Genomic DNA, 25283 nt, shown 5'->3' with positions numbered 1-25283 from the left:
TATTATTACAGCAAATTAAATGGGGTTGATTTTTTTTTTTTGCTGACAAAAGATTAACAGAGTTCACTCTTCACAATTCTGCACAATTGAGTAGTTGATCCTACAGACATCCAGGTTAGTTCAGTGACAGCCACCCTGGGATCTTCATACCGTAACCCAAGAACAACTTGCAAGCTGTAACTGCTCGCTACCCAACACTGGAGTTAAAACAGGGATTATGGCTTTGACTACAGCTCTAGATCTACGCTGGCTCTAAGAAAGGTTTGTAGGATGAGGAAGATCATCGCTGAATTCATCTCCAGAGTTCAGCTCAAGCTTATTTGCTCTGACTCAAGGGCAGCTCCACTGAACTGGCTCATTGTGTGCAATTACTCGGGTGGCTGCACAGTGAGCCCTGGACAAGAGCAGGGAGACTTCCTGCAGTCAGCTTAGGTTCAGTTGGGTCAACTTCCACAGCATGGCCCAAATCTAATAAACTCTCCTGAACTGCACATGAGTTGACTCAGCATAATGCTCAGAAGTCTCTCTACTAACTGCTTTACCACCTTTACCAAAAGATAATTTTGTTTGTGGGTACTGTATAGGCAGTCTTTTAGATTTTGTATTTGTGTATTTCTGAAAACAAAACAAAACAAAAAAAAGCAGCACTTACATCCTTGAGAAGAAAGTTCCAACGAGAGAGTAATAGAAAATAAAGTTATAAAAGGAAGGAAAAGGGAAGGTTTTGTTGAGCTAAAGAGAAAAAAAAATTAACAGCGTTAAGACCAATTTCTGCTTAATTATGTACACTTACACAGAATCACTTCATGGGTTTTTTTATTACAGGTCCTCTGTTTTGCTGCTCAGTTCTGCCCACTGCATTCACTGGAGACTCCTAAATTCTAATTCACTTTTTTTCCATTCATGCTACCATATGCAAAGAACAAATATGAGAAAGGCTAGGTTTCCCTTAAGATCATCAACAACAAAAAAGCTTTTTTAATGTTTTTACCTGAAGCAAATGCTTCAGATAAACAAAGCTGGTTTGTGTCTAAACTTTAAAAAAGAAATAAATCTGGCTGAAGACATTCCCTACTGACTCATTTAGGTGTGGCTTCAGTACCCAGTTTACATCAGAGACTCTACAGACTTTTTGTCACAACTTTTATTAAAATTTACAATATTATAAATTCAAATAAATGTTTTTAAATATATTTCCACTACTTCAAATACTACCTGGACAAAAACTTTGCAGTATTTATAGAAGTTAGTATATCAAAATTAATAATAAAAATTACTAAAATAATTGAAAAATGCAACTACAATTTACTACAAGTGAAAAAATACATTTATAGTAAATTGCACATAATGATGAAGGGTCATCTGGTCTACGATCTATTCAAAATAAATCCATTCCAGCCACAGGTTTAGAATGCCTGTTTTTAAGATACTTCTTTTGTGGGAACAAGGCAGGGGGAAAATAAAAGTTATAGCTTTTTATTAAACAGAACAATCTGCAGTCATTTATTAAGGATATGTACATTAGACAATTTAGGAGTCTTAATAAGCCAGAGAGCACTCCAGAGTTAACTTTGGCTACTGAAAGATGTCATATTCTATGTTGACAAAGCAAGTTGCCAATTACAGAAGTTAAACACATTATGGAAGTTATTAGTTCATTTCCATTTTATGCCTGTATACTTTAAGTATGGGCAGTCTAACCAAATTGATCTAAAAATCTGCATTTGAGTAGGTCCAAGTTATTTTTAATAATTAAATTCATTAGGCTATATTCAGTACAACATTTAACCACTCCTGAGTCATGAGATTAACTCCACTATAGATGTTTGGGGTTTTTTTCTAAGTTCAATAGAGACTTCAAAGTCAAGTAGATATGAAATGAGAGCTAGATTGTAGTGCATTATTAAAAACTTATTCCAGATTGGAACTCATTAAACTCAAGAGCAGTACACTAAGAAAGAAGCTCCTTATTTTTCAGAATGTATTCTGCTTAGGTTTTTTGAGCATGTTATTATTCTAATGTATAATAAACTTTGACTCAGGTTAAAAAAATAACAGAGCAGCAGTCTAGAGACACTCAGGTTCTGAAAGATTTAATGTATGCAAGACAGGGAAGTTTTGGCTAAATGGGATTAGAATGGAAGTTGGACCTATATGTTTTTTAGCCTACAGCTACTGAAAAATTGAAGTCCATAATTAAAAGTTGGTTAGTTTACTCTAGGAGTTTTACCCCTTGGAGATGTTACAGACTCCTATCCAAACAATCCATTTTCTTTTTTCCCTCTCCTTTGGAAAATTCCTTCTGTTACATGTATGGAGCACTCTCAGGAATTAGTGGTTCTGCATTAATATTTTCAATTATGTACAACCCACATAAAGATGTGTCAGGTCATGGAGCATCCCTGTTACTGTGCTGACCAACTTGCATATTCTTGCAGGTCTTAGACCCCAACAAAGGGCTCTATTTTTGCTCAAACTGAAGAGAATGCAATAAATTCAATGTAAAACTGAAAAACAGATTAGTTCTTTTAAAATAAGATGTGTCTAAATCCAGAAAAAAACAAGACCTAGCAGACTTCTGCCTAGCCTTTAGGCCCATTTTTTTTTCCAAAAGAAAAGGTTTTTAAAAGACAAGCCTGTGAATGGGGCCCTCTTAGGCAGGATATGAAAGATTGAATTTTTATTTAAACCAAATTGCCAATCACACAGGACTGGCCACCAGCACCACTGACAGTTAAAAAAGGAGAAATCCCTGTTTAGGGTTCAAATTCAAAATGAAAGGTGTGCACTTTTCAGATTTAGGTTCACAGTATGACTGGGAGGCTTAACATCTTCTGAAAGGGGCTTGCAGAACAGAAGCCCAGAAAGTGCTTCCATTCCCTGTATCTTTTTAAATGTCAACAGAAGGAGCCCAGGAAGACAACCTTCTGCACTTGAGTATGCAAAGTCAAGGTCACACATGAAGTTCAGATTGCTACTGATGTAGTTTAAGAGACAAATTACCTCCACTAACCTGCTTGGTTGGAAAGCAAACTAATTATACTAAAAACAAACAAGGTAAGAGAGTGTACATTGCCCTTACTGAAAATCATTAAGAAGATGGGACACCAAAGAAAAGTTCATAACTAAACATCTTATTTCTTGCGCTTACAGTTAAATTGTAAATATAAAACTCCCAGTACTAGATTAAAAATGTAATCCAAAGTATTGCCTAACTAAATTAATAGCTGCCAATTGAGCAGCATTTTTACATGTTTGAGCCTATTTAGTTTGTTATAGCTGAAAATCTCAAAGTAATCTTACTTCTGGTCCTAAAGAGAAGGTGTGGAAGCACACATGCACCCACAGCATCAGCAAGTGCTGCATCTCCATTTGGGTTTGGCATTTTAACAGACACCCAAGGGAAGAGGGGCTGGGGGGAGGAAAGCAATGTGTCACCATGGTAACCTGGACATCTTGTTTTAGCATGTACATTAAAAAACACAGGACAGAACAGAATTAGTCACCTAGAAAAATACTCATTCCTGGGCAAAACTATGCACAGAAAATAAAACTAAATTAAATACATTGTCCTGCGAGATAAAAATAAAATTTGCTGTTTTCCATTTCTGATAGCTGACAATTTATTTAGAGTTAAGTTTTTTCTTACTTGTAAGAATTAAATGCTTCTTCTCATCTGCTCTCTTTGTTCTTCATTAGTACTTTAAAAATGTACTTTCTCATGTAGTAAGCTATTCCAAAAATGGATCTTGAAGTTTTTCGTGAATTCCAAGTGAGAAAAGAGGAACATATCTGGAAATGAAATCTTCTCAATTTCATTTATATTATGAAAACATTTTGTGGCTGGTCACTGCTTTATTTTTCACCTGCCATGATGATGAACAAATAAGTAAGACAAAGAAATTATTTGAGATTCGCTGGCAGTGCATAAAGGAGTAACAAAACTGCATAAATAACCAGTGCATTACTATTAGTCCAACTTTGCTTTTTTACTGACACTTCATTTCATAATGGGATATAATCAGGAAAGTGAGTATCATGTAATTTCTTCATGTCTACTCATTTCAACAACCAGAGCATGTATTTTACCTTCTTAGCTAATAAAGTCAATCAAGTCAGAAAATGAAATTTCTTGCTTAATCATCTCAAGTGTCCTGTTTGAAGGTCCTGTTGCATTTTCTTGAGCCTACCCATATACCCATCTATGACCCTTACAAGGAAACTTGTCAAGTGACTTGTCAGGAAGTATCACTAACAGTCCACAAAGCCTATCAGAAAAAACAGTGGTGGGTTTCTCACAAAAGGACCTTCTTTTTCTAGTTGCATATCTCAGCTGACACACATTTAGAAGAAAGAAAAGTTCTGTGATAAGAGTAAATAATATCAGCTTTCTATGAAAAACACAACTCTGCTATTGTAAGCAATCATCTGTAATATTAAATTTATGATAAACAGATGATGTTTTATCTTACTGCATGGCAGTGTTCACATTGGTTTTTTATGAAGACTCAGCCTGTCACCTGGTTGAATGGGTGGAAGCTGGTCACATGTTTTAAACAGCTATATATATTATAGAATATATTAAAGAAAACAAGTGATACTTCTCCCTTTTTTACTGAACAAGACTATTTTCTAATCTGCTAGGATATCAAAGGCTAATATAAACCACGTTTGTTTGCAACCAGAATTTTTCTGTGAAATAATGCTGAAAGTGATTTGTCTTTTCTTTTTTTTTTTTTTTTTTTTTTTTTTGGGACACTTCAGAAATCTAGAACTCTTATTTTGCTTCCTGCTACTAATTGTCAGCTCTGGATGGCTTAAGTATAGAGGGAAGCCAGAAAAGCCATCTGTTTGGAAGAACAAAAAAGCCTAGTTGTTTTACTCATTTCCTGGGCAAAATGAAGAGCTGAAAGGTTTTCAGTGAGAAAACTGCTTAGACTGCACTAAGCCAGATGTATATAGGGAATTCAAAAGGAGTAAAAGGAACAGAATTTTCTTAGTTCAATATAAAATACTTGCATGGCAAATATGAAACCACTTGCCCCTTTAAGCTGATAGTCTGAAGTTTTCCTGTAAATTTTCCAAATCTCAGGTTTGCTTTTCCAAATGAACTTTGTAATGAATAACAGGATAACCTATCAGTAATAAAAAGAAATCAAATATTAGCAGTATCATTATAAATAAATGCCTACAATGTTAACTTGAAAGAAACTCCTTGGCTTCTGTACTTAAAAAAAAAAACAACAAACCTAGGATATCTTGTGCAAGAAACAGCCAGTCACTGAGTTTTGGATCTGATAAGCAGGATTCTTACATAATGCATTAGCATAGCACATCAAATTACACCAGATCGCATAAGAAAAAAACCTCAGGCCTAGATGGGCATATTTGTGCATGAAAATTGCCTCATCCACATAATATATTTGATAGACAAACATTTCTAACACTTTGTGCTGATCTTCCATGAATGGGACATACTGTTAACTCTACTTATCCAAAATTACCCTGCTCTGGGACTCTCTTCTGAAATACAGGACCTTACAAATTTACAAAAGGCTCTAAACATAAAGTCCTTCAGATGTCACTGAGTGTTGCGCTCTGCTGGAAAGACAGATTCTAAACATACACTGACACTTAGATCCAGAGTAGGCACTAATGCACTACTAGCTGTTAAGAATGAATCTTCTGACATCTCTACCTTGATAGCTTGGTCGAAAGTTAATTCCCCTCAGCATAGTTCTGCTGATAGAATGTTATACGCAGTCCCCAAGCAAAGATAAGCATAGACTTATCCCCAAGACTAGAACTTCCATACCAGATATGATATAATCAGGGAGAAATACATTAATTAAATAAAGCCCCCTAAATAAATTAGCTACCTACCTATAGTAGGTCTGCAAGTCACAGTCATATTTAGACAGTAGTAAAATTCAAGTGCAAGATCTCTTTACCTCTGTCAGGGATGTGTAGCAACAACCCATGTGGCTGTTCTCCCTCGAATTCAGATCTGTCAGGTTTTTAGTGTCTCACCACAGAGAGCTTACCCTTCAGCAGTTTTTGTCAGATAGATACTAGAGGAAACTTTACAGCCTGTTTTTGCTGTATTTAAGCAGCTCAACAGCTGACAGTGACAATAATATTCAAATAAAATACAAATAAAATATGTAGAGTTACCAAAATGGCTCTGAGTTGTCTGAAAGGAAGTAATAAAAACAGCTTTTTCCCTTTTTCCATCTTATTTTGACAAAGAATTTGAACACTGTATGAAGTTTCTAACTTAGCCAGCAAACTCTCAGGCCATTACTGATATGAAGGCTGTAATCATTACAGCAGTCAATTGAGTATCATTTGTTTCTTTGAGAACAAAAATCTTTAACCATAGAACCAAAAATAATTATGCTGGTGCCTCCAGCCTCAGTTCAATTAAGAAATTGGAAAAATAGATCATGTGCATTTTTGTCTCTCTTTATATATCTATCCCTAGACACTGGATTAATTTATACTTGCAGAAACAGCTTTTTGGCCTACCCAAGTTAAACAATGAATTTGCATCACAGAATCATCTTCAGAACTTCCCTCATTTTTTAACGTTCCAGTCACAAGAAAGGAAGAGACTGGCCTTTAAATCAGGAGAAGGAGAACGTGGGATGATTTTACAGTTAACAAGCAGGTCATTTTTCTTGCTTTATTAAGCAGACTGACTACTTAGCTCTCATCTCTGAGGCCTATAATGAGTGCCTTATTTTACTAGCAAGCAATTTGATAGTTCCTCTGCTTATCTTTTTCACTCCAATTACATTGTTGAGTTACACAGTATCTGCAGCACTCTCCTCAGCATTGGGGGTTCAGTTGAACAATTAGCTATACTGCTTTCAAGAAAACTTCAAAAATTAGAGAAATCAAGCTTTGATTCTGCCCTGACCCGACCCACCCTCCAGTTTTCTCCAGAAGACAGGATTAAAGTTACCAGATTCCCAGGCCTAAAACAAGGACTCCACTGGATTTTGCCCTTCTTGAAATGACAGCTTCCTTGGCACCCAAACACATTGCTGTTTCCTCAACTGGAAACAAATGAACAAAGAATCCAAACAGTCTGGTGAAAGGCTTATGAAAAAAAATCATTTCCACAGCCCTTTCCCTGAGATGCATTCTTGCTTTGCTGTGAATCTGACAGCTCTTCACAGTAAAGGCTTCTCCTTTACCTATACTGTGAAGTGTTGCCTTCCCTCCAGCATACACAAGCCATCCATCTGGAATTCTCCCACACTGCCTCACATTTAAAGACTACTTCCATTTCTGTGACATAAAATCCTGTCAAGTTCTCAAAGGGCAAAAAGCAAGGCAGTCACCCCTGTCTTGAACACAAACACTTCTACTTCATTGCAAACTCAGGATTTATTTTTTTTTTTTAAAGCATAAGTTATGGTGTGAAGATGCCTTTTGCCATGGTGACAGAGCTATTCCAGAAACTCTGCTAGTTTAAAGTCTATTGTTATTGATCTATGGGCATTAAAGTTTAAGATTATTTTGGCAATAGATTCCCAAACATCCAGTGGAAAAGACTAACAAAACTGCCAGAATATTTCTAGAGTTCTAATAGACTACCAAACCTCAGCCCAAGTCACCATTGCTAAAGCAAATATTCCTATGTATCTAGGAAAAACTGCTTTCTCTTCTCCAACAATAATTTCCACGTTGGAAGTCTTGTATCTTCTGCATTCTCTTAAGCAAGACTTTTTAACAACTTTTTTTTTCAATGCTGAATCTTTTTCCTTTTCACTGAAATAAATTCTCCCCAACTTGTATTTATCATCATATAGCATCCAAAATTGGGAACAGTTCAGATGAGACCTCACAAGCAGCATGGCACCAAGTAGAGCAGAATAATTACCTCCTGTGCCTCGCATCTGATGCTTTTGTTACTATTACTCAGAACAGGTTTTGTTTTGGTATCACTGGATTTTAACTCTTGGTCTAATCTGCTATAATACTCAAAACACTTAGCACAGAAGTACTCCATCCAGTTTTCTCTTGCAAGTTTCACAGAGGCAGTCTGTTCCACCATCCAGGCCATTAATGAAAACAGGGAGTAGACTGGTAAACCTGACCATCATACAGTGAAGTATTTCACAAGTTTCCAATTAAGAACTTCATGTACGAAAAATTTTACCCTAAGTATCAATTGTTATTGAGCTTTACTATGTTAGAGAGCCTTAAGAATAGCTTAAATGAGAGTATAACTTGGCAAAAAAATTTTAAAAAATTCAGCCTAATATAAAAAAAGGACTAAAAATGGAGGAAATTAGAACATCCACAGGCCAAGGTCAGCAAGTCAGTATTGACTGTTTATAAGCATTTAACCTTAACAAGACAAGTCTGCAGAAGTAAGTGTCTGTATGCATTTGTTTGCCCTGTGCATACAGAGGTAACCTGATACTAATTTCAAGTTGCCTTATCTGCTAATCTATAATCGTCCAAATGCATTATCAGACATCATAAGTCTCTGCTCACTGTTTCCTGACATTTACACTTATGTGTACACACATGGCTTCTCAGCTGCCCATGTCCCATGACCTCCCCTGGAATGTAAAGAACACTTACATACAAGTTGAGAAACTTAACAGGCTGCCCAAGAGCTGCCTGCAATATGGTTTAAAAATGAAAAATGTATTCCTTCTGTAGCAGCCAAATAATCACTGGCTTCATACTGCTGCCCATTTGCCCCTCTGACTTGCACTGCTGTGTTTTGAACTCTAGTTTTTCTCAGGTAAACTGAGGAAAATACTGGGATTAATATTCAAACTGAACTGACTCCTCCTACCTGGTGAATTAGCAAGTACTTACGATTAGGGGGACACTTTCTCTAGGACTCTTATAGGTGGCTTTTTAACCTTTTTAATGGCTTTAAGTGCTTTACAAAGTTCACAACCAGTTTGGTTTTATAGTAGACATAAAATTATCCAGAAGAATGTTATATCAGCATTTTCTTACTTTGGAATTAGAACTATCAACATCATTGACTAAACATAAAGTGGTCAAGAAATATATTTATATGGGTTTGAAAGCAGTACCACAGCATTGTTTCTAAAGTTTTTGTATTGATGTAACAAATAAAAAACATTTAACAAAGCTCTTTTCCCTCCTCTTCCACAGTTTAATTATTTTCTTTTATTGACCCAGCCTTGAATAATGCTGCTTATTTGGTAACAGTATCAGGCAAAAACAAGAGCAAGTGCAATTCTGCATTCCAATATGAATCATTCAGTAAAGGTTTGCAATATATACATTTTCTCCAGCTTCTGACATTACAGATCATCATGCCAACAAGAATTTTTAACAATACAATAAAAGCCTTCAAATGGAACAATAATGAATGTAATTGGAGAGACCATACAATTTAATTTCTGAAATTTATATCACTCATGTCCATAATCATTTTACATTTCACACTTCATGCTCTCAGACTTTACCCTAGAGAAGACTAAATCTTTTTGTCACATATACTATTAAAGACACTAGCCAGGTTTATAGAGTCACAGAAGACTATAGTAAGATGTAAAATTTAGTAGGTAATAAGTTATGACATTTGCTGACTAAAACAATATCCAATCTACACTAATATTGGATCCATTCAAATACAGCAAGAATCTGGATGTTACATACTACCCATTTAATATACTTACAGTGCAAAATAAGTGAGAATATTTTTCCTGAGCATTTAGGAAATTAAAATCCTTTTCCTTGACATTGATTGCAATCCATTTAAAATATACTACCTATATACCTAGGCTTGTCAAGGCTGTACAATTAAGACAGAAAAAAGTCTGTAATAGGAAGCCCAGTCAGGAATCAGAAGGGGTTACTGAACATCTCTAAAATTTGTCCTCACTTTTCAAGTCTAAACATACAACAGGATTGACTTATACCAGAAAGTTCAGAAATTACAATTTTTTCCATTGACCAAACACTCCAAAATGTACAAAGCATGTGCCTTCCAAAACAGAGAAACAGATTCTATTTAAGCAAATTGTAATAGATATTTATTTCAATTTACTAATCTGTAGTTTATATAATGCCCAGTGAGCTGTGCCTCCAACAGACTTCAGAGAATAAAACTTATAGGAATGTATTTTGGGCATTTTGTAAGGAAGCTGGGTTCCTTACAGGTTCATCTTTTTCTCAATAGCTACAGACCATGTGTTTCTAATTCAATCTTCTCCTCTGTTTGCAAGATATCAGGTTCTACTGGAGGAACAGGTGGCCTGAGTATAATCTCTGGACCTCCACCATAGATTGACTGAAGAAAATTCCATGTTTCTTCAGATATTTGTCCAGAATCTGCACCTGAAAACATTTTTAAAATTTTAATTACTATTAAAGAGTAATTCTTTCATGATTTCTTTGGAGTCCACAAGAGATACAAAAAGAAAAGAATATATATTCAAATTTAAAACCCTGATTTGAATTTGTACTTTATCTTACACCAACTAGCAAACTCAGTGACAGATTTCTTGTTCACTTTGTACTTCCTGATTCTTGAAATTACCTGTTCTAATTTATCTGGTGTGTAACACACCTCAACCATAACACACATGACAGTTCTGTGATAAACGTGTGATGCTTCTCAATCAAGCTGACAACAGTTCACATTAACGTAAGGATATGCAGTTCCATCAAGTACACAGTAAAGTCTGAGGACCCAAGATTCATGTTTAACTAAATGGGCACAGTGAATGAATGTACAGGAATCAGAATCAGTGGAACATGGCAGTACCTAACCCTGTACTCCTAGTGATGCTCCCACCTCTTCTCTCATGACTTGAGACAAATTTTCCTCAGCTTATTCACTTTAATTTCTACCCAAGTTCTAATCTGCATAAATGTAACTGAGGTTCAGGCAGCAACTAGCTAATTTGCTATTGATTATTGATTCTAAAATGCCAATTTTTTTCTGCATATCAGTAGCCTGTATTTGTCAGTACCTTGTATTTGAATTCTATGTTTGCACTTAAATCATAAAAATATGCTGCAAAACTCATGAGTGCAAGAACTCATCCCTATTTAAATATACTCTTGACATTTTAAAATTGGTGAGACTTATGCAGGGCCTTGTGGCCTCCAGTGAACTGCCACTTGTAGGTGCACTGTATGCTGTGGCATTAAGTTAAATTGGGAAAAAATCCAGTTAAATAAAGGCTAATCTTAATGCTGCATTTTATTTATTTTTTTAAGCTAAGCTACAATTAATTCAAATATTCATAGGAAGTCTAAAGGCTCCATAGAACAAGCCACATTTTACTTTTTTGTCTATGTACCTAGAAATTGCAAATATATTTTATTAAGCATCTGGCTATGAATAACAATGAAACAAGTATCTTTGCACTCTAGAGAAGTGGCAAATGACTTGCAGAAAAATGACCAACAGCATTTACTTACTGTGGTTTATTTACCTGTGCCAAAACTAGATCTTAATTCAAATTAGGTTTCAAGATTCAAATTACTACATACAGATACATGACAGTTTTAAATCTAAGCAACTCCCAATTTATATTAAGAAAACCCAATTCAAACCAAGGGACACAAAGCAAAGCACACCATTCTTACCATTTTATGGTTACTCTGCACCTTCTAGACTCTCATCTATACCTGGATTAGCCTATTACAGATATTTATCCTTTATTTTAAAAAGGTGGTCCCCTCAAAATGGACACAACACAAATTCACTAGTAATTGCCATTTTATAATAAATTTTTAAAAAGAATTCAAAATAAAATTTTTAAATGTCAGCAAATACATTGTAAGGAGTCCAAAGATGCAGTAATAATGGACACCTACCTTGTTTCAGCACAGCATTTCCACATTTTGTTACTGCAATCTTAACGTTATCAATAGGACCAGGAGGATCTAGTGTGACAGAAAGATGGTTAAAATTGGGAGAGCAGGTTGGATGATCTATTTTCAAATGGAAAGCAACATATCAGTTGCTTACTGCTTCTTCTTGTACTGCTTAACTGTACATTCCAAATTGTTTAAAGCTAATCAGAATTTTAATGAAAAGAGTTTTTCAAACCATTCCTGATTACACTAAATCTTCAAGCTCTGTAAAACACTAATTAATCCTAATTTTTACCCATAGCAAAATTGCCCTAGTGCAGATTCAGACAAGACTACAGAACTTTTTATCAGTGTTTCCATTTCAAAACTTTCAAAGCAATTCAAGTAGGATAAAATGGTATTATTATAGCTGTTACTCAGTTATCTGTGAGTTTAGGTTGTGACAGTGAAGCCACCTTTCCTCTAGAAGCTGTATCAGTTTGCACAGAAAATCCATCCACACTTGTAGGTGAATCCAAGTTTCCTGCTGCTGGTAACAGCAAAACCCCTACTAACAAACACCAATCTTTCCACAACAATCCCATTATCCACTCTTGGGAATTACTTTAATATCTTCTGTAATTTGGTTCCTGGATGTGTCTGTAAGTGTTAGATGTTTAAGAGGTTTTGTTGCCTTCTCTGTTCTTCCTGCAGCCTTCCACCAAAGCAGAAACAACTTATTTGAACAGTTCACCTACATAAAAAGTTTACCCATATTTTGAAATGGAGAGCAACTTACCACTGTCTTTGCCCTTTACAAATCCTTCCCATTCTCTGAACCATTGCATGCTGATGCAGTAAAATGTTGATGGAGATTCTTCTTCCTGGAATGCTCTATTAAGCTGAAAGGAAAAATAAGCTGTGTTTTTCTACTTTTTTCTTCTTCAAATGACTGAATTCTTTTAACCACAATTATTAACAGCACACTGAATTTCTACAGAATTACTGACCATCAGAACAGTAACCACCCAATGAATTCCCAAGGTGAGATTTTGATGTAGCTGTAGCCTTTGTATTAAAAGACGATTTGCTTTCTGCCTGAGAATTTATTTATTTATTCCTGAAAACAGCAACAACTTCTTCTTAAGCACAAGTCCTTACCCATCAAACACTACTGGATAATTATGGTAAAGGCTGAATTTTCAAGAGGCAAAAGAAAGCAGAAAACTTATTTTTAATAAATTAATGTTTTGCAAGATTCGTTCCATAATTTTATCAAAGTTTCTTTGTGTGATGAACTGTATCTTCTGTGTTTGTTTTTTCCCTAATACTTTGAACACATGCCAGTATGATCCCAAGCAAGGCACGGTGAACGAATGCACTGGGACTTTTGATGACTTTGCTTCAATTTAAAAACCACTAAGTATTTTTGCTCCTACTACTTTAAAATTAAAACCAAATTATATAAACAAACACAACAACATCCTCAGTTTCTAAGCTTCTGTGTAAATGACAAAAAGACAGCTAACTACAGACTCTCAGTTCCATATAATTAAATTTGTTTCTATAATAGTAAAAAACAAAAAAAATTATAATTAAGATTTTAGGAAGTTTAACACTTTACTCTTTTTTCAGAGACTACATATCTTTTAAACAATGTTTAAGAAACAGGCAAAAATTCATTTAACCCTATGAAACCACTACCTCTATACTTTCCCTTTGAAGCCATGAACCTAAAATATCAACACATCTAAAGATTTCAGATAGAATAAATTCTGCAATAATTCCATAAAGCCATTTTAACAGAGAATAAGAATTTTCTATCAGCTTACTGGTACCAATACTTGCACAACAGTGTACATGTAATTATTATGTATTCTGGAAAAATACTTATCTCTAAAGAAACTGAGGTCAACTATGCTGTTAATAATAATTACTATCCACTGGTAACCCACACTAAAGAAAAATCAATTAGTAAAAAGTTCAAATAGCAGATCAAATATGGAAAAGCTGACACAATCTCTGAAGTGTGATTAAAGCACAGATATAATTGAAACAACAGCTGCCATTCCATGAATTAAGATAGCAGAAATTAGACTCCAGTATCTCTGCATTTATTTTCAATTAAATCTTCAAAACACATTTTTGGTTTCAGAATTGCAAAATCTCTACTAGTAGTTATTTCAGTTATTTTTTGGATTCATGTACATCATTCTCAGACTCATGGAAAATATATTAGTTGCTTGATTGTAATTTTGCAGATCCATTACAATACTATGATATTTAATCCACATAGAATTATTTCTGTTTGTGTCACTAATTATATTCTTTAAATTAGAACTAAAGATTATTATTAACTTTCTGTAGGTATGATATTACTGCACTTAAACTTTATCAGATTTTGTAGGACAGATTATTGGCAGCACATAAAGAACAACTGCTCATGTGGCTGCACTCTGTTCCCAAACTATAAAAGAAATTTAAGAAACACATTAAATATTTTCTCTAAGTACATTTCCATATAAACAGTTATCTGGGAAATCACAAGAATGCTGATATTGCCAACAGCAAAGATGGAATTCTATATAGGTATAAAGATATTTAATAAAGTCCATTTGTTTCAGGAATCACCCATGAACTTCTGGTAACTCCTTGAGTCAAGTCATGAGTATCAGGTGATGGGAAAAAGCAGAATGAAAAAGTGTTTATGTTTTTACCCGAATAAACATTTCCAATTCATTTTTCCTTCTTTTTTCAATTCTTTCAGACTCTATTTGACAGGTGTGACAAACATACAGATGGTTAACAGCTGGTCCTCCTCCATACCTGCAGTAAAAGTAAAAAAAAAATATTAACCCTTTTCAACTATGTGGAAAACACCATGTAGAAAGGTAATGCACCTGTTGATACTGCAAGTGCCAGTTTCTTATAACATGCAGCAGAACTCAGATATGTGCCAGTTATTTTCCCAGTAATATTTTGTACTCTATCACAGGACATAGCCATCTCCCAAGTTTTTACTGCCTAAATCCAGTACAAACCATCTCAAACTCTGCTGTATCACATACTTCCAAAGGGATCAGTTACTATGGGAAGAACATGTCAGTGAGCAAGTATTCTGTTAGATACACACCACATGTGATTTTATTAAAGGCTTCTAAGAAACAGCTTAAGGAAATTTTCCAGACAGTTCCATGTCAAACATGTGCCTCAATTCCACTGCAGGCTCTCCATCAGCTTGCTGCCTTCCTGGCTCCAACCTCTAAACCTGTATGGTATTTTATTTGTAAGAATTTATTCTCCACAACCCTTCCCTCTATATTTTCCTTGTATGAAACTACTTGCATGGAAGTCTTCAGAGACACTATCACTGAAAAGGATACAAGGTAAATAGTACTTTTACTGTGCATGGTTATCATAAAGAACATGGGCAGGATTTGCTAGCCTAGAAATTACAAGCCTGATAAAATATTCTTGAATGACTAGCAGCCTTAAAAAATGTATGTACTACAACAGAAATGTCAGCTTAAAATACATATTGAGATAAGGATAGTCAAGGTTTTATTTCCTAGTTGAATAATTATTTTTATCAGAGCTGTGTTCTCTTCCAATTTTCTCTTCTAAACCCTCAGATTTTATTCCAAAAATAAAAAATTAAGAGAGTGCTCTTAAGTACACTGACATGAATGAGAAGCTCAAAATAGGCAAGCTTTTAAGCAGGAGTAAAAAATAACTATGTTGATGAATAAAATTAAAATTCTGCTATGGAAGGCACTGTGGTTTTTTTTCCCTTCCAGACTTGTATGTCAGTCCACAGAAATTGTGATGTTATTTTTTCCCCAAATATAGAAGTGCTGTATTTTAACTCAAAATTAAAAGCATTATTTCAGTACAACAGAACTTGTATATATAAAGTATTTAGGTACATAATCTTGAAGAAACTCTGACCCCAAAATACTTGGAAATGGAGTAGTGCCACGTGAACAACAACATAAACTACTTTGGGACATGGATTGGCAATTGGCATCCTAGATAAATGTCTCAATTTCCTTAATACTATGTCAGTAAAAGTCAGCTTCCACACCCTGAACTCTGACTCACTGCAGCCATGGTATTCTCCTATGATTCCCAGATATTAGCAAGATAAAAAGCAAAACACTGTTGCTTCAGAGCTTCTCTGTGTTGAAGGGTGCATATGCCAGTCAGGAAGTCAGGCACCACAGACGAATGTTAAGCAATAACAATGCATACAGCTTTTCTGCCTAGTAAATTACTCCCAAAATCTGGAGGACATTATCATGTCTGGGATGTCTACCTTTCTTTCAAATGACTGAAGTTTGACATCTGTTAAAAAAAGTTTGTAGAGAAGTTTAAAAGCATTTTCATTTGGATTTGAAAAATATTTCTGCATACAGAAAATGGGTAATGCTTGTTAGTTAGGAAGAAAAATTGTTTATAACTAGGAAAGTCAAAATTAACTGGAAATAGCATTGTTTCTATTTTTCACTTGTGCTGATTGAAACTTTGAAAGAAAAAACCCCAACCCTTTAGCTGTACTGCTTAGGTGGCAGAAAATTACCAATGAAAAACATTTAATGGAAGTGCAGTACAGAGTCCTTAAGGTCACCAGCAAAGCTCTTCCGCAGCTTTTTTATTTTTTTTTACTTTTAAAGGAGACATCTTGTAAGACTCCCTACTTTATAAGCAAGCACTTAAGCCTGACCTACATTTTACAAGTGTACAGTAGTTATACGGAGCACTTAGATATAAATTATTTTAAAGCAGTACTGGCAGCTGAGGCTATGGATTCAAAGCCAACATAAAAGACGAGCTGTCTCCAGCCAACAAGAGAACAGGAAGCTGACACAGAGAGCTCTTTCAAGATACCTCTCGCAAAGTGTATTTTTGCTGACCTACTTTGGGTCATTCTGTACATACCATACATGTTTATTGGATTAATACTCAAGTAGTATCCCAGTAACACACTACTTTATGTAGGCTTGTTGCATTACTTTGCACAAACCAATTATATAAATCAGGCCTTTGCAATCCCTTCACTTTGCTTTGTGCCTAAAGCATATATAGAATGAGTGGCTCAGAAAAATATAAAGTGTGGTGTTGCTGCTTGGCACATATTTGCTCTCCAGCAATATCACTGGACTTTCTCCAGTTACAGTACAAAACTTACCTGCTATACAGATTATCCCATATATTTTGAGGTAGCATTACAACTAGGTCTTCTATGAAGTTAGCTTTGTGTGGTGGAACACCTGCAGAAGTAAAAGGGGGGAAAAAAATTGACTTACAGATTTTTCTGGGGAGGAGAGGATATTATGTGAGGTCTCTAAATAAATAATAATTTTTAAAAACCCAACCTTTCAAAGACTTCTGGAAATCATGTGAAAAGTTTTATCACAGTACTATCTATTACTGTTTTCAGAGACCACTTTAGTTTTTTTATCAGGCTGAAAAGTTTAGAAAAAGCAGGAGCAAATGGCATGAAAGATGAAAATTAAAGGGCTAGAATCCTTTTTGGACACTAATTGCAAAATGCTTCTGGAAATATTATAAATACTTTGTTTATGCATGTAAACAGATTAGCAAACTGTCTATTCAAAATTCATTTATTTGCTGTAGACCTTTTTGAATTAGCTTAAAAAATATGAATGCTTAAAAGCAGTGACATTTTCAGGGAGAAAGAAATAGAGGGTATTGCAGCATTAGAAGCACTGAATTAAGCACATGTTAAGCAGCAATGTGCTACTCAGGAATTCTTTTGAATAGTGAAAGTGTAGTAGTTTGGGCACTCGTTCATCAAGAGTCATCTGCTGTAACCCTGGAAAAAGTAACCCACAAGGGTTCACATGTACACATTTTGTAAATTCCTAGGGCAACACAATATTCCCATGTTAAAAGTTTGGTTCAGCAGCAGAGCAGCACCTCTAACTGCTGATCTGCTGCAGCTGAATTTATTATTAGAAAATAGGGATAAGAACACCACATGGTAATGATTTCTTGGAATGCTAGCACTCAAATAGGTATTTCCTCAAATATCTTTTTTAATATAATTATCTAATTTTTCTTAACATTTAGCATAAAGTAATTTTTTTATGCTCCTGTACAAAATATACAGAATTACTACTCTATTTTCAAAGTACTATGCACTGGATAGTCTGCATCAGACTAATTTCTTGTTCTTCAGCTTTCATATCTTCTTGTTACTTCTTGCACATGCCTGAGAAAAAGATTTAGACTGGTAGACCAAAGTATTGAGAATGAGAATGATGATAAAGTTACACGATTTTTTAAAAATGGGAATACACATGTTTAAGAAGCAAGGACAGAAGTCACACTGTTCCTCTTTAAGAATCAAGAAAGCTTATCAAGAACATCAAACATGCAGAGAAAGGAAAAAAATATTAGAACAACTTCACATAGTATCATTTCCAACTAGTTAGCTACTGAGCGAAATTATTTACTTAGAAGTTACAATTCTAATTTACCTAAGAAGTTACTGAATATATATATAATTATAAAATTATAAAATATAATTATATATATTATATTATATATATAATAAGAAGTGTGCATTCCTGTATAGCTGTAAGTGCACAGACAAATTATTTTAAAATTATATTCAGTTACAGTCTCACCTCCATGCACACAGAGAAAGTCATTGTTAGAAATTGGTCCAGGCTCTGCAAAGGTCTTGAATTTATTTAACCACTGTCTGGAAACATAGAACTGCAGAAGACTTGGTTCCATCATACTCAGCAGACCCGATATCCTCCGTCTTTCTCTCTGTGCTTCTTCATTGCTCTTTCTATCAAGAACATAAAAATCATTATATAAATAGATAACCTGGTGTAAGTTTACTTTGTGAAAAGGAAACAATACTTTCAAGTAAATTACCTGTATTGTGTTTATACTTCAAAGTTCACACAGTAGTTGACTTAGCATGTGAAAAAACAACTCAGATTTGAAAAGTGATGGCAGTCTGGGAGAATTCCCACTGGCTGGACAAGGGGAAACATAACCACCATTTTCAAAAAGTGAAAAAAGGAACTACTGGCCAGCCAGTCTCACCTCTGTACCCAACAGGATCATGGAGCAGATCCTCCTAAAGACTCTGCCAGTGTACATGGAAAATGAGGAGGTGGATGGTGGCAACAAACACGGCTCCAAGAAGAGCAAATCGTGCCTGAAAAATTTGGTGGCCTTTTATGATGAAGTCCAAGGACCAAAGGAAAGCAACTGGCATCATCTACCTGGTTCTGCAAGTTATTTGACAGTCTGTATGACATCCTGGTCTCTAAACTGGAAAAACACAGCTTTGATGGATGGACCACTCAGTGGCTAAGGAACTGGGTGGATGGGTGCATTCAAAGTTGTGGTAAGCTTGAGAACAGCCCTGAGGAAAAAGACTTGGGGTTGTTGGTTGATGAGAAGCTCAGCTATGTGCACTTGCAGCCCAGAAAGCCAACCATATTTTGGGCTGCATCAAAAGAAGCGTATGGTTCTAACTCTTATGAGACCGTACCTGGAGTACTGTATCCAGCTCTGGACAAGAGGAGATGGAGCTGTTGGACTGAGTCCAGAGGAGGGCTACAAAGATAAGGCTGGAGCACCTGTCCTATGAAGACAGGCTGAGACAGTTGGGGATGTTCAGCCTGGAGAAGAGAAAGCTCTGGGAAGACCTTATAGGGGCCTTCCCATACCCTGAAAGGGGCCTACAGGAGAGCTGAGGAGGGACTTTTTACAAGGGCACATAGTGATAGGACAACAGTCAATGGCTTCAAACTAGAAGAGGGTAGATTTAGATTAAGCATTAGGAATAAATTATTTTGCATGAGGATGGTGATACACAGGTTGCCCAGGGAAGCTATAGATGCCCCCCTCAAAACGTTCAAGGACAGCAATCTGATCTATAGTAGGTGTCCCTGCCCATGGCAGGGGGGTTGGAAACAGATGATCTTTAAGGTTCCTTTGAACTGATACTATCCTATGATTCTATGAACTTGCACCTTTCATGCACAGCCATTTAAAATGAATGGCAGGAACTTAAGACTGTCATGTTACAGAACCATTTTACAACACAGTAAAACCTCTCCTGGTCCACATCACATCTGTTAAAGAGTTTCCACAATTCCTTTCAGAGCTGTAACAGCTGGACTCTGTTTGCAAGACTTTCCCATATGCAGAATTCCCTCCCTCTAATTTAAAATAAGGTAATCGGTGGCCACTTCAAACAGCTGCTTCAAGTTATCTTTCTAGTTATCTACTATATTTATGCAGATTTAGTTTTCATTTTAAGTTTTATACATTTTACCAGGGACGGAGCAAGTGTTAAGGACACAACTGCAGGATTACGTTTCTCTCCAGCACAGGCTTTTCTGGTTGGTCCAATTCTTCCACTGTAATTCTGGTGGGACAGCTACTTTCTGAAAGCTGTCCAACTGCTTGAAAAGCTCTTTACATTCCTGACTATTATAACTAAGATCATACTTTTAATTTCTTACCTGTAGAAGAGCACATAGGCTTCTGCATTTTGCACTGTGGATTCTGATACTTCTGTGACGCTCTGGTCATCAAATTCATACCACAAATTATTTAAATTGTTGCGACAATAAGCTATATAATGTCCACCTAGAGTGTTAGAAACAAGGGTTATTAAAAAGCATCCAAAGCTTTCCATTGTACTTGTTTTTCTTATATTGCATAGTAAGTCCAAAATCAATAAGTAAGTCTTTAATGAGAGAAACATTAAATCAGTAACAGTCAGGACCTGGATATTAACTTCTCTCAAACAAGATCTTTTTTTTTTTTTTTTAATTTCTATCAGTTAGTGCAAAGTTGGACAGTGCTTTCAGCATATTCTTGAACTCTTCAAACATCTTGTCTAATGCACTGCTGAACTATATTAAATCAGATAAGACTGAACTATTTACCCTAATCAGTTTAACAATTGACTCTCTTCAAATATTTGTATGTTTTTATAATATTATGTTAGAACAGATGTGTAACTGCTATATGATAAAGACAATACATAATTGTGTTTTGAAGACTACTCATATTTTAAACTATTACTACTTTTAAATACATGTCCAGCTGTCAATAATTAAATAATTACCACCTGCAAAACCAAAACAATCAACCTCATACTTACTGCTGGCAGTTCCATGATGGCAGATGACAGACAGGAGATCATAAGTTACTATTTGAGCCGGACTGTCCTTTGCAAGGAAAGGCTGAAGATCGAGGCCTTCCAGAGGAAAGGACACATGGGTCCCAATTTTTGTGGAAAACATAAGTTCATGTCTAAATCTTTTGAGATGAATGCACAATATCTGTAAGAAGGATCAAGAGATTCACTCGAGAACTATACATCTTACTATTTGATATTAAATAGCTGCACTGTACATACCATCTTTTCCTTTTATCATCCCAAAAAGATCACTTTCCTCTGTGGCCTGAGGCAAGTATCATGCACTCTACGTTTCAGAGATTACTCTTTATTTTTAAGAAATCAATTATGGCTCAAGGAGTTAGAAATTAATTTGTAATTATCAAAGACTTGCCTGTCTGACAGTATATAACAAAAAAAACCCAAAACAGTCCTGACGAGTTGCAAACACCCATGCAGCAATGAACAACAAACCTCTTGTCTTCCTCAATATACCTATTGCACAATCTTGACACAAGGGACATTAATTCCTCCTGATTATTGCAGCCATCAACTCATGTTTTGAAGTGCAAGACTGGATTACTTTGGAAACGTAAAGTTATAAGCATTACTTAATAGGCACTTTTCCCAATCTGAGTGTGGTATTTCATTCTATGGTCTACAGAATAAGTTTTTCAGGCTGACAGTAACAACACAGAAAACCCCCATTCCTTCTTACAGGGTGAATAGCCAAATGTTCAAATTCCTAAAATAAATGCCAATACAAAGATATGCTTTCATCATTTAATATTATAAACACAATTTACTCCATGCAACTCATTATTCTTACCACATCCCTAATCATGCAGAAAAAGTGCTTTAAAGAGCATGTACTAACAGTACCTCAGGAAATTTTTGCACTTTGCAGAATTTCACTCCATTTCTTAACCTAAGCAAAGGAAAAACAAAACAAAATAAAATACCAGAATAAGGAATATTTAGTTGTGAAAAAGTTGTATTTTGTTGTGCTAAATCAGCAAAAGGCTAAGCTGAACATTACATTAGCAAACCCAAAATATTTCTGGAATGTAGACTAGGCATGAAGTAGCCAAAATGATACAATCATGCTTCAGAAGAAAAGACAATCCGTACTGCTGAAAAATTCAAAGCAGCAAGTACCATGTAGGTAACAGTTTCTTTCAGCAAAAAGAAAAAAGCTCTAAGCTTCATGAAAGCTGACTATTACACAAAAGAGAAAAAAAGAAACCAATTAAGTTTACATAAGAAATTACCTACAGCAGACCACCTGTTTTGTAGCAAGGAATAACACTTTTTCCATAAAGGGCTTCAACTAGTCTTCATACCACTTCTGTGTCTGGTTCTTTAGTATTTAAAGCCATGGTATATTTTTTAACACACTTAATACTGTATATCAATGAAAATCTGGTAGTAATATGAATAGTTTTACTTAATCAATCAAAAGCAAATTAGAAAGGTCTAAACCTGTAAGGGACATGAAAAAGAATTAAGCAAATCTGGTATGGTGTTCAGTGCTTCCTGACTCCTGCACCTTTGTAATACTGAATTTCTGACAACCAGAACACAAGGCAGTATCAAACAATAGCACTGTGACATAACCAACAGAAATAGCTGCCTCTTGACTAACAGAAGCATTAAAGCACTCAGATTAAGGCAAGTTAAAACAAACAAAGGTAAATGCCAGCTTACTTCTTACACCTTCCACAGCTGTACATGTTATCACCTGCAAATATCAGGGAGAATAAAACCAGCCATTATTCTTTAAATCCAAATACTTATCCTTATAGTACATGCATCTTATATATCAAAGTTTCAAGGGAATTTATCATTAGGTTGCATTCAATATTTAATCCTTGTAAGAGTGTTGATATAACAACTAAATAGAAAGGTTCTTAGGTTTTATGCATTCAACTATGAAGCAGTACAGCATAATCTGAAGAAATAGCACTATATAATTTTAAAAGGTAATAATTTGCTAAATTCAACTTTTGATAAAGACTATTAATATAGTGGGTTCTGAAATTTTTATGAACCCTTACAGTTTATGCTGTTTAATTAAACCAAATTCAGATTTACTTGACATTTCTCAAGCAGCTTTCGTGGACCTTTCTTGCCTCAAATATTGAGGTGAGTGAGAAGCTTACCTTTTTGAAAGGAATGATCCCATAAGAGCAAGGAAAAACTATACTGCAGTCTTAACAGGTAGCCTTTGCTTAATTGTGTGAAGCAAAGAAAATACTAATCATCTTATCGTGACAGGAGGAAAAAAGCAGAAAAACACATGTTCATGTAATTAACCTCTTACCCTTGAGTTCATCTCTGGCGAAAAACGCAGCAAGACAATCTTGTAAGGTTACAACTGGACCCCAAAACCAGCTAGGAACACATGAGACAACAAACCTGAAACATCATTGACAGAAAAGAAAGAAAACCAACAAATGTTCTGCCAGAAGAGCAGAAACTTGAATTTCAAAATAGTTAAATAAAGAAAACAAGATAAATATTACTTACCTTTTGAAGTATTCCATAAAAAAAGCTATCCATCCCTGGGGGGCATATGCTTCTCCACACGACCCTGCCTTGACTAGAGATGTCTGATGACTTGCAGAATGGAGTTTAGCAAGATCTTCCTTACCTGGTATAGGCAAGGACAGATCCTGAAAGGTCTCCAGGGTTACAGACAGCTAAAAAAGAAAACAAATGAAACGAAACAGTTAAACATAAAGAGAAAAAGCAATTAAACTGAATTCTGTAAAGTTCACCAGTAACAACTAAGTCACTGTATAGTTGAAAATTCCACTAGGTAGCAAATTAATTATAAATAGCGAGATGTAAAAATTCGTTTTCTGAAAAAAAGAGGGGAAAAAGGTAACATTTTAGAGCACACTTTCACAACTTTATCACTGAAACATTTTTGGTTTGTTTGTTTGACTTTTTCCAAGTCATTACTAATTATTTGTCTTTCTCCTAACCATACAAAGCACTATATATTTTTGCCCCAGGCTCCTGTTACATAAACTAGTTTCAGAAAGCTTCAGCCCATTGTTTTGACAGCATTTTACTCTGACATTCTCTTGACATGATGTAATTAGAACTGCTGCAAGAAAACCAGCTGTGCGTTTTCTTTCTCCCATTCTGGATTTAGTAACAGGCACACAGTAAAACAAGCAAACTTGAGAAAAATTTTATCTGGTTTTTGAACTTGCTCACCAGAGTACCCATAGGTCTTGCTATACATATTTCTGAAGCAAGGGAAGCAGTAAGGGCATGCAGCTGCATCAGGGTTAGGTTTAACCTGTATGTTGAGAAACTTTTCCCTAGTGCAAAGATTTGGATATCCATTATTTGATACTACTGCTTTGAAAATAAAGTGGTGCACTAGACATGTTTGGATAATTGACTTTTTTTAAATGATCATGTGTAATACTATGACCAAACAGTACAGAAAAAACAACATAATTGTTCCTATATTGCACCACATCTTGCAGTAGAGGAGAACTTCAGAAAGCACTTAATGACTCATATAGCCTGTAGAAATAAGTGCCTTTACCTGCATTTTTCAGTAGACATGAACTTTCTTAACCTCAATCTCCTTGATAAGACTGTTACAGCAATATGATTGGACTACAGTCTTTACTTTTCATTATATACCTGAAAGCTTATAAAAGTAGCAGGTATGCAATACGATATTTAGAACATTACTAGAAACTAATCATACCTAAGTGAAGCTCAGGAGCAAGCCTCTTTCTCCATTCTTGCTGTAAACCAACACTCAAAATGCTATTGTTTAGTTGAGTAAATATCCAGCTCAATGAAAGCAAACTAGTCTAAACACACAGTCCCTGTAGTAAATCCAATTACTATCTGAGTGAACAAGTATGGAAATCTAACCTTCTGAGGGTACCTGCCACAGAAGAAAAAAGTTAAAGTTACTGTATATGTAAAACTATTTGTAATGGGGGAAAAAATACTAAAAGCTGGGATTTCCCTTCCTTACTCACCCGATCACAAGTCAAGCACTGTACTGAACTTATTATAGTCCCATCAAATATATCAGAGATAACACTCTTGTACTTCTTGCGCTTCTTCCTTTTTGGTGATGACACAGTAGAAACTATAAAAACGACAAAAAATAGTATGTTGAAAGCAAAATAAGGTAGAGTGAATTCTGTTTTCTTCAATTTTTCAACATTTAATCAAACTTCACACATATTTATGATTAAATTGTGAGCCAAGCCTTGTTTTCTATTTACTAGCTTTTTCTTAG

General features: G+C 35.2%; 1 protein-coding gene across 3 annotated transcripts in view; it reads right to left on the bottom strand.

Moving 5' to 3' along the window:
- Positions 1 to 9148: 9148 nt before the first annotated feature.
- Positions 9149 to 25283, bottom strand: part of USP33 (ubiquitin specific peptidase 33) — a 38634-nt gene continuing 22499 nt past the window's right edge. Inside the window, exons 12-24 of one of the 3 annotated variants that reach the window (XM_030454892.1) lie at positions 25018 to 25130; positions 23528 to 23700; positions 23322 to 23416; positions 22706 to 22739; positions 21881 to 21926; positions 20981 to 21161; positions 20334 to 20460; positions 18468 to 18637; positions 17003 to 17084; positions 14532 to 14640; positions 12614 to 12716; positions 11836 to 11904; positions 9149 to 10344 (exon numbers count right to left, since the gene is read on the bottom strand). In XM_030454892.1, the coding sequence (XP_030310752.1) occupies positions 10187 to 10344; positions 11836 to 11904; positions 12614 to 12716; positions 14532 to 14640; positions 17003 to 17084; positions 18468 to 18637; positions 20334 to 20460; positions 20981 to 21161; positions 21881 to 21926; positions 22706 to 22739; positions 23322 to 23416; positions 23528 to 23700; positions 25018 to 25130 (1460 nt within the window). In that variant the 3' untranslated portion in view covers positions 9149 to 10186. Of the gene's footprint in view, positions 10345 to 11835; positions 11905 to 12613; positions 12717 to 14531; positions 14641 to 17002; positions 17085 to 18467; positions 18638 to 20333; positions 20461 to 20980; positions 21162 to 21880; positions 21927 to 22705; positions 22740 to 23321; positions 23426 to 23527; positions 23701 to 25017; positions 25131 to 25283 lie in introns of all 3 variants that reach the window. The other 2 variants (XM_030454893.1, XM_030454891.1) reach the window with 2 other exon arrangements.

Source organism: Calypte anna, chromosome 8 (genome assembly GCF_003957555.1).
Source record: "Calypte anna isolate BGI_N300 chromosome 8, bCalAnn1_v1.p, whole genome shotgun sequence".
Classification (NCBI taxonomy): domain Eukaryota; kingdom Metazoa; phylum Chordata; class Aves; order Apodiformes; family Trochilidae; genus Calypte; species Calypte anna.
Note: the sequence above shows the minus strand (reverse complement) of the source record. Positions and strands in the feature narration are given on the sequence as shown.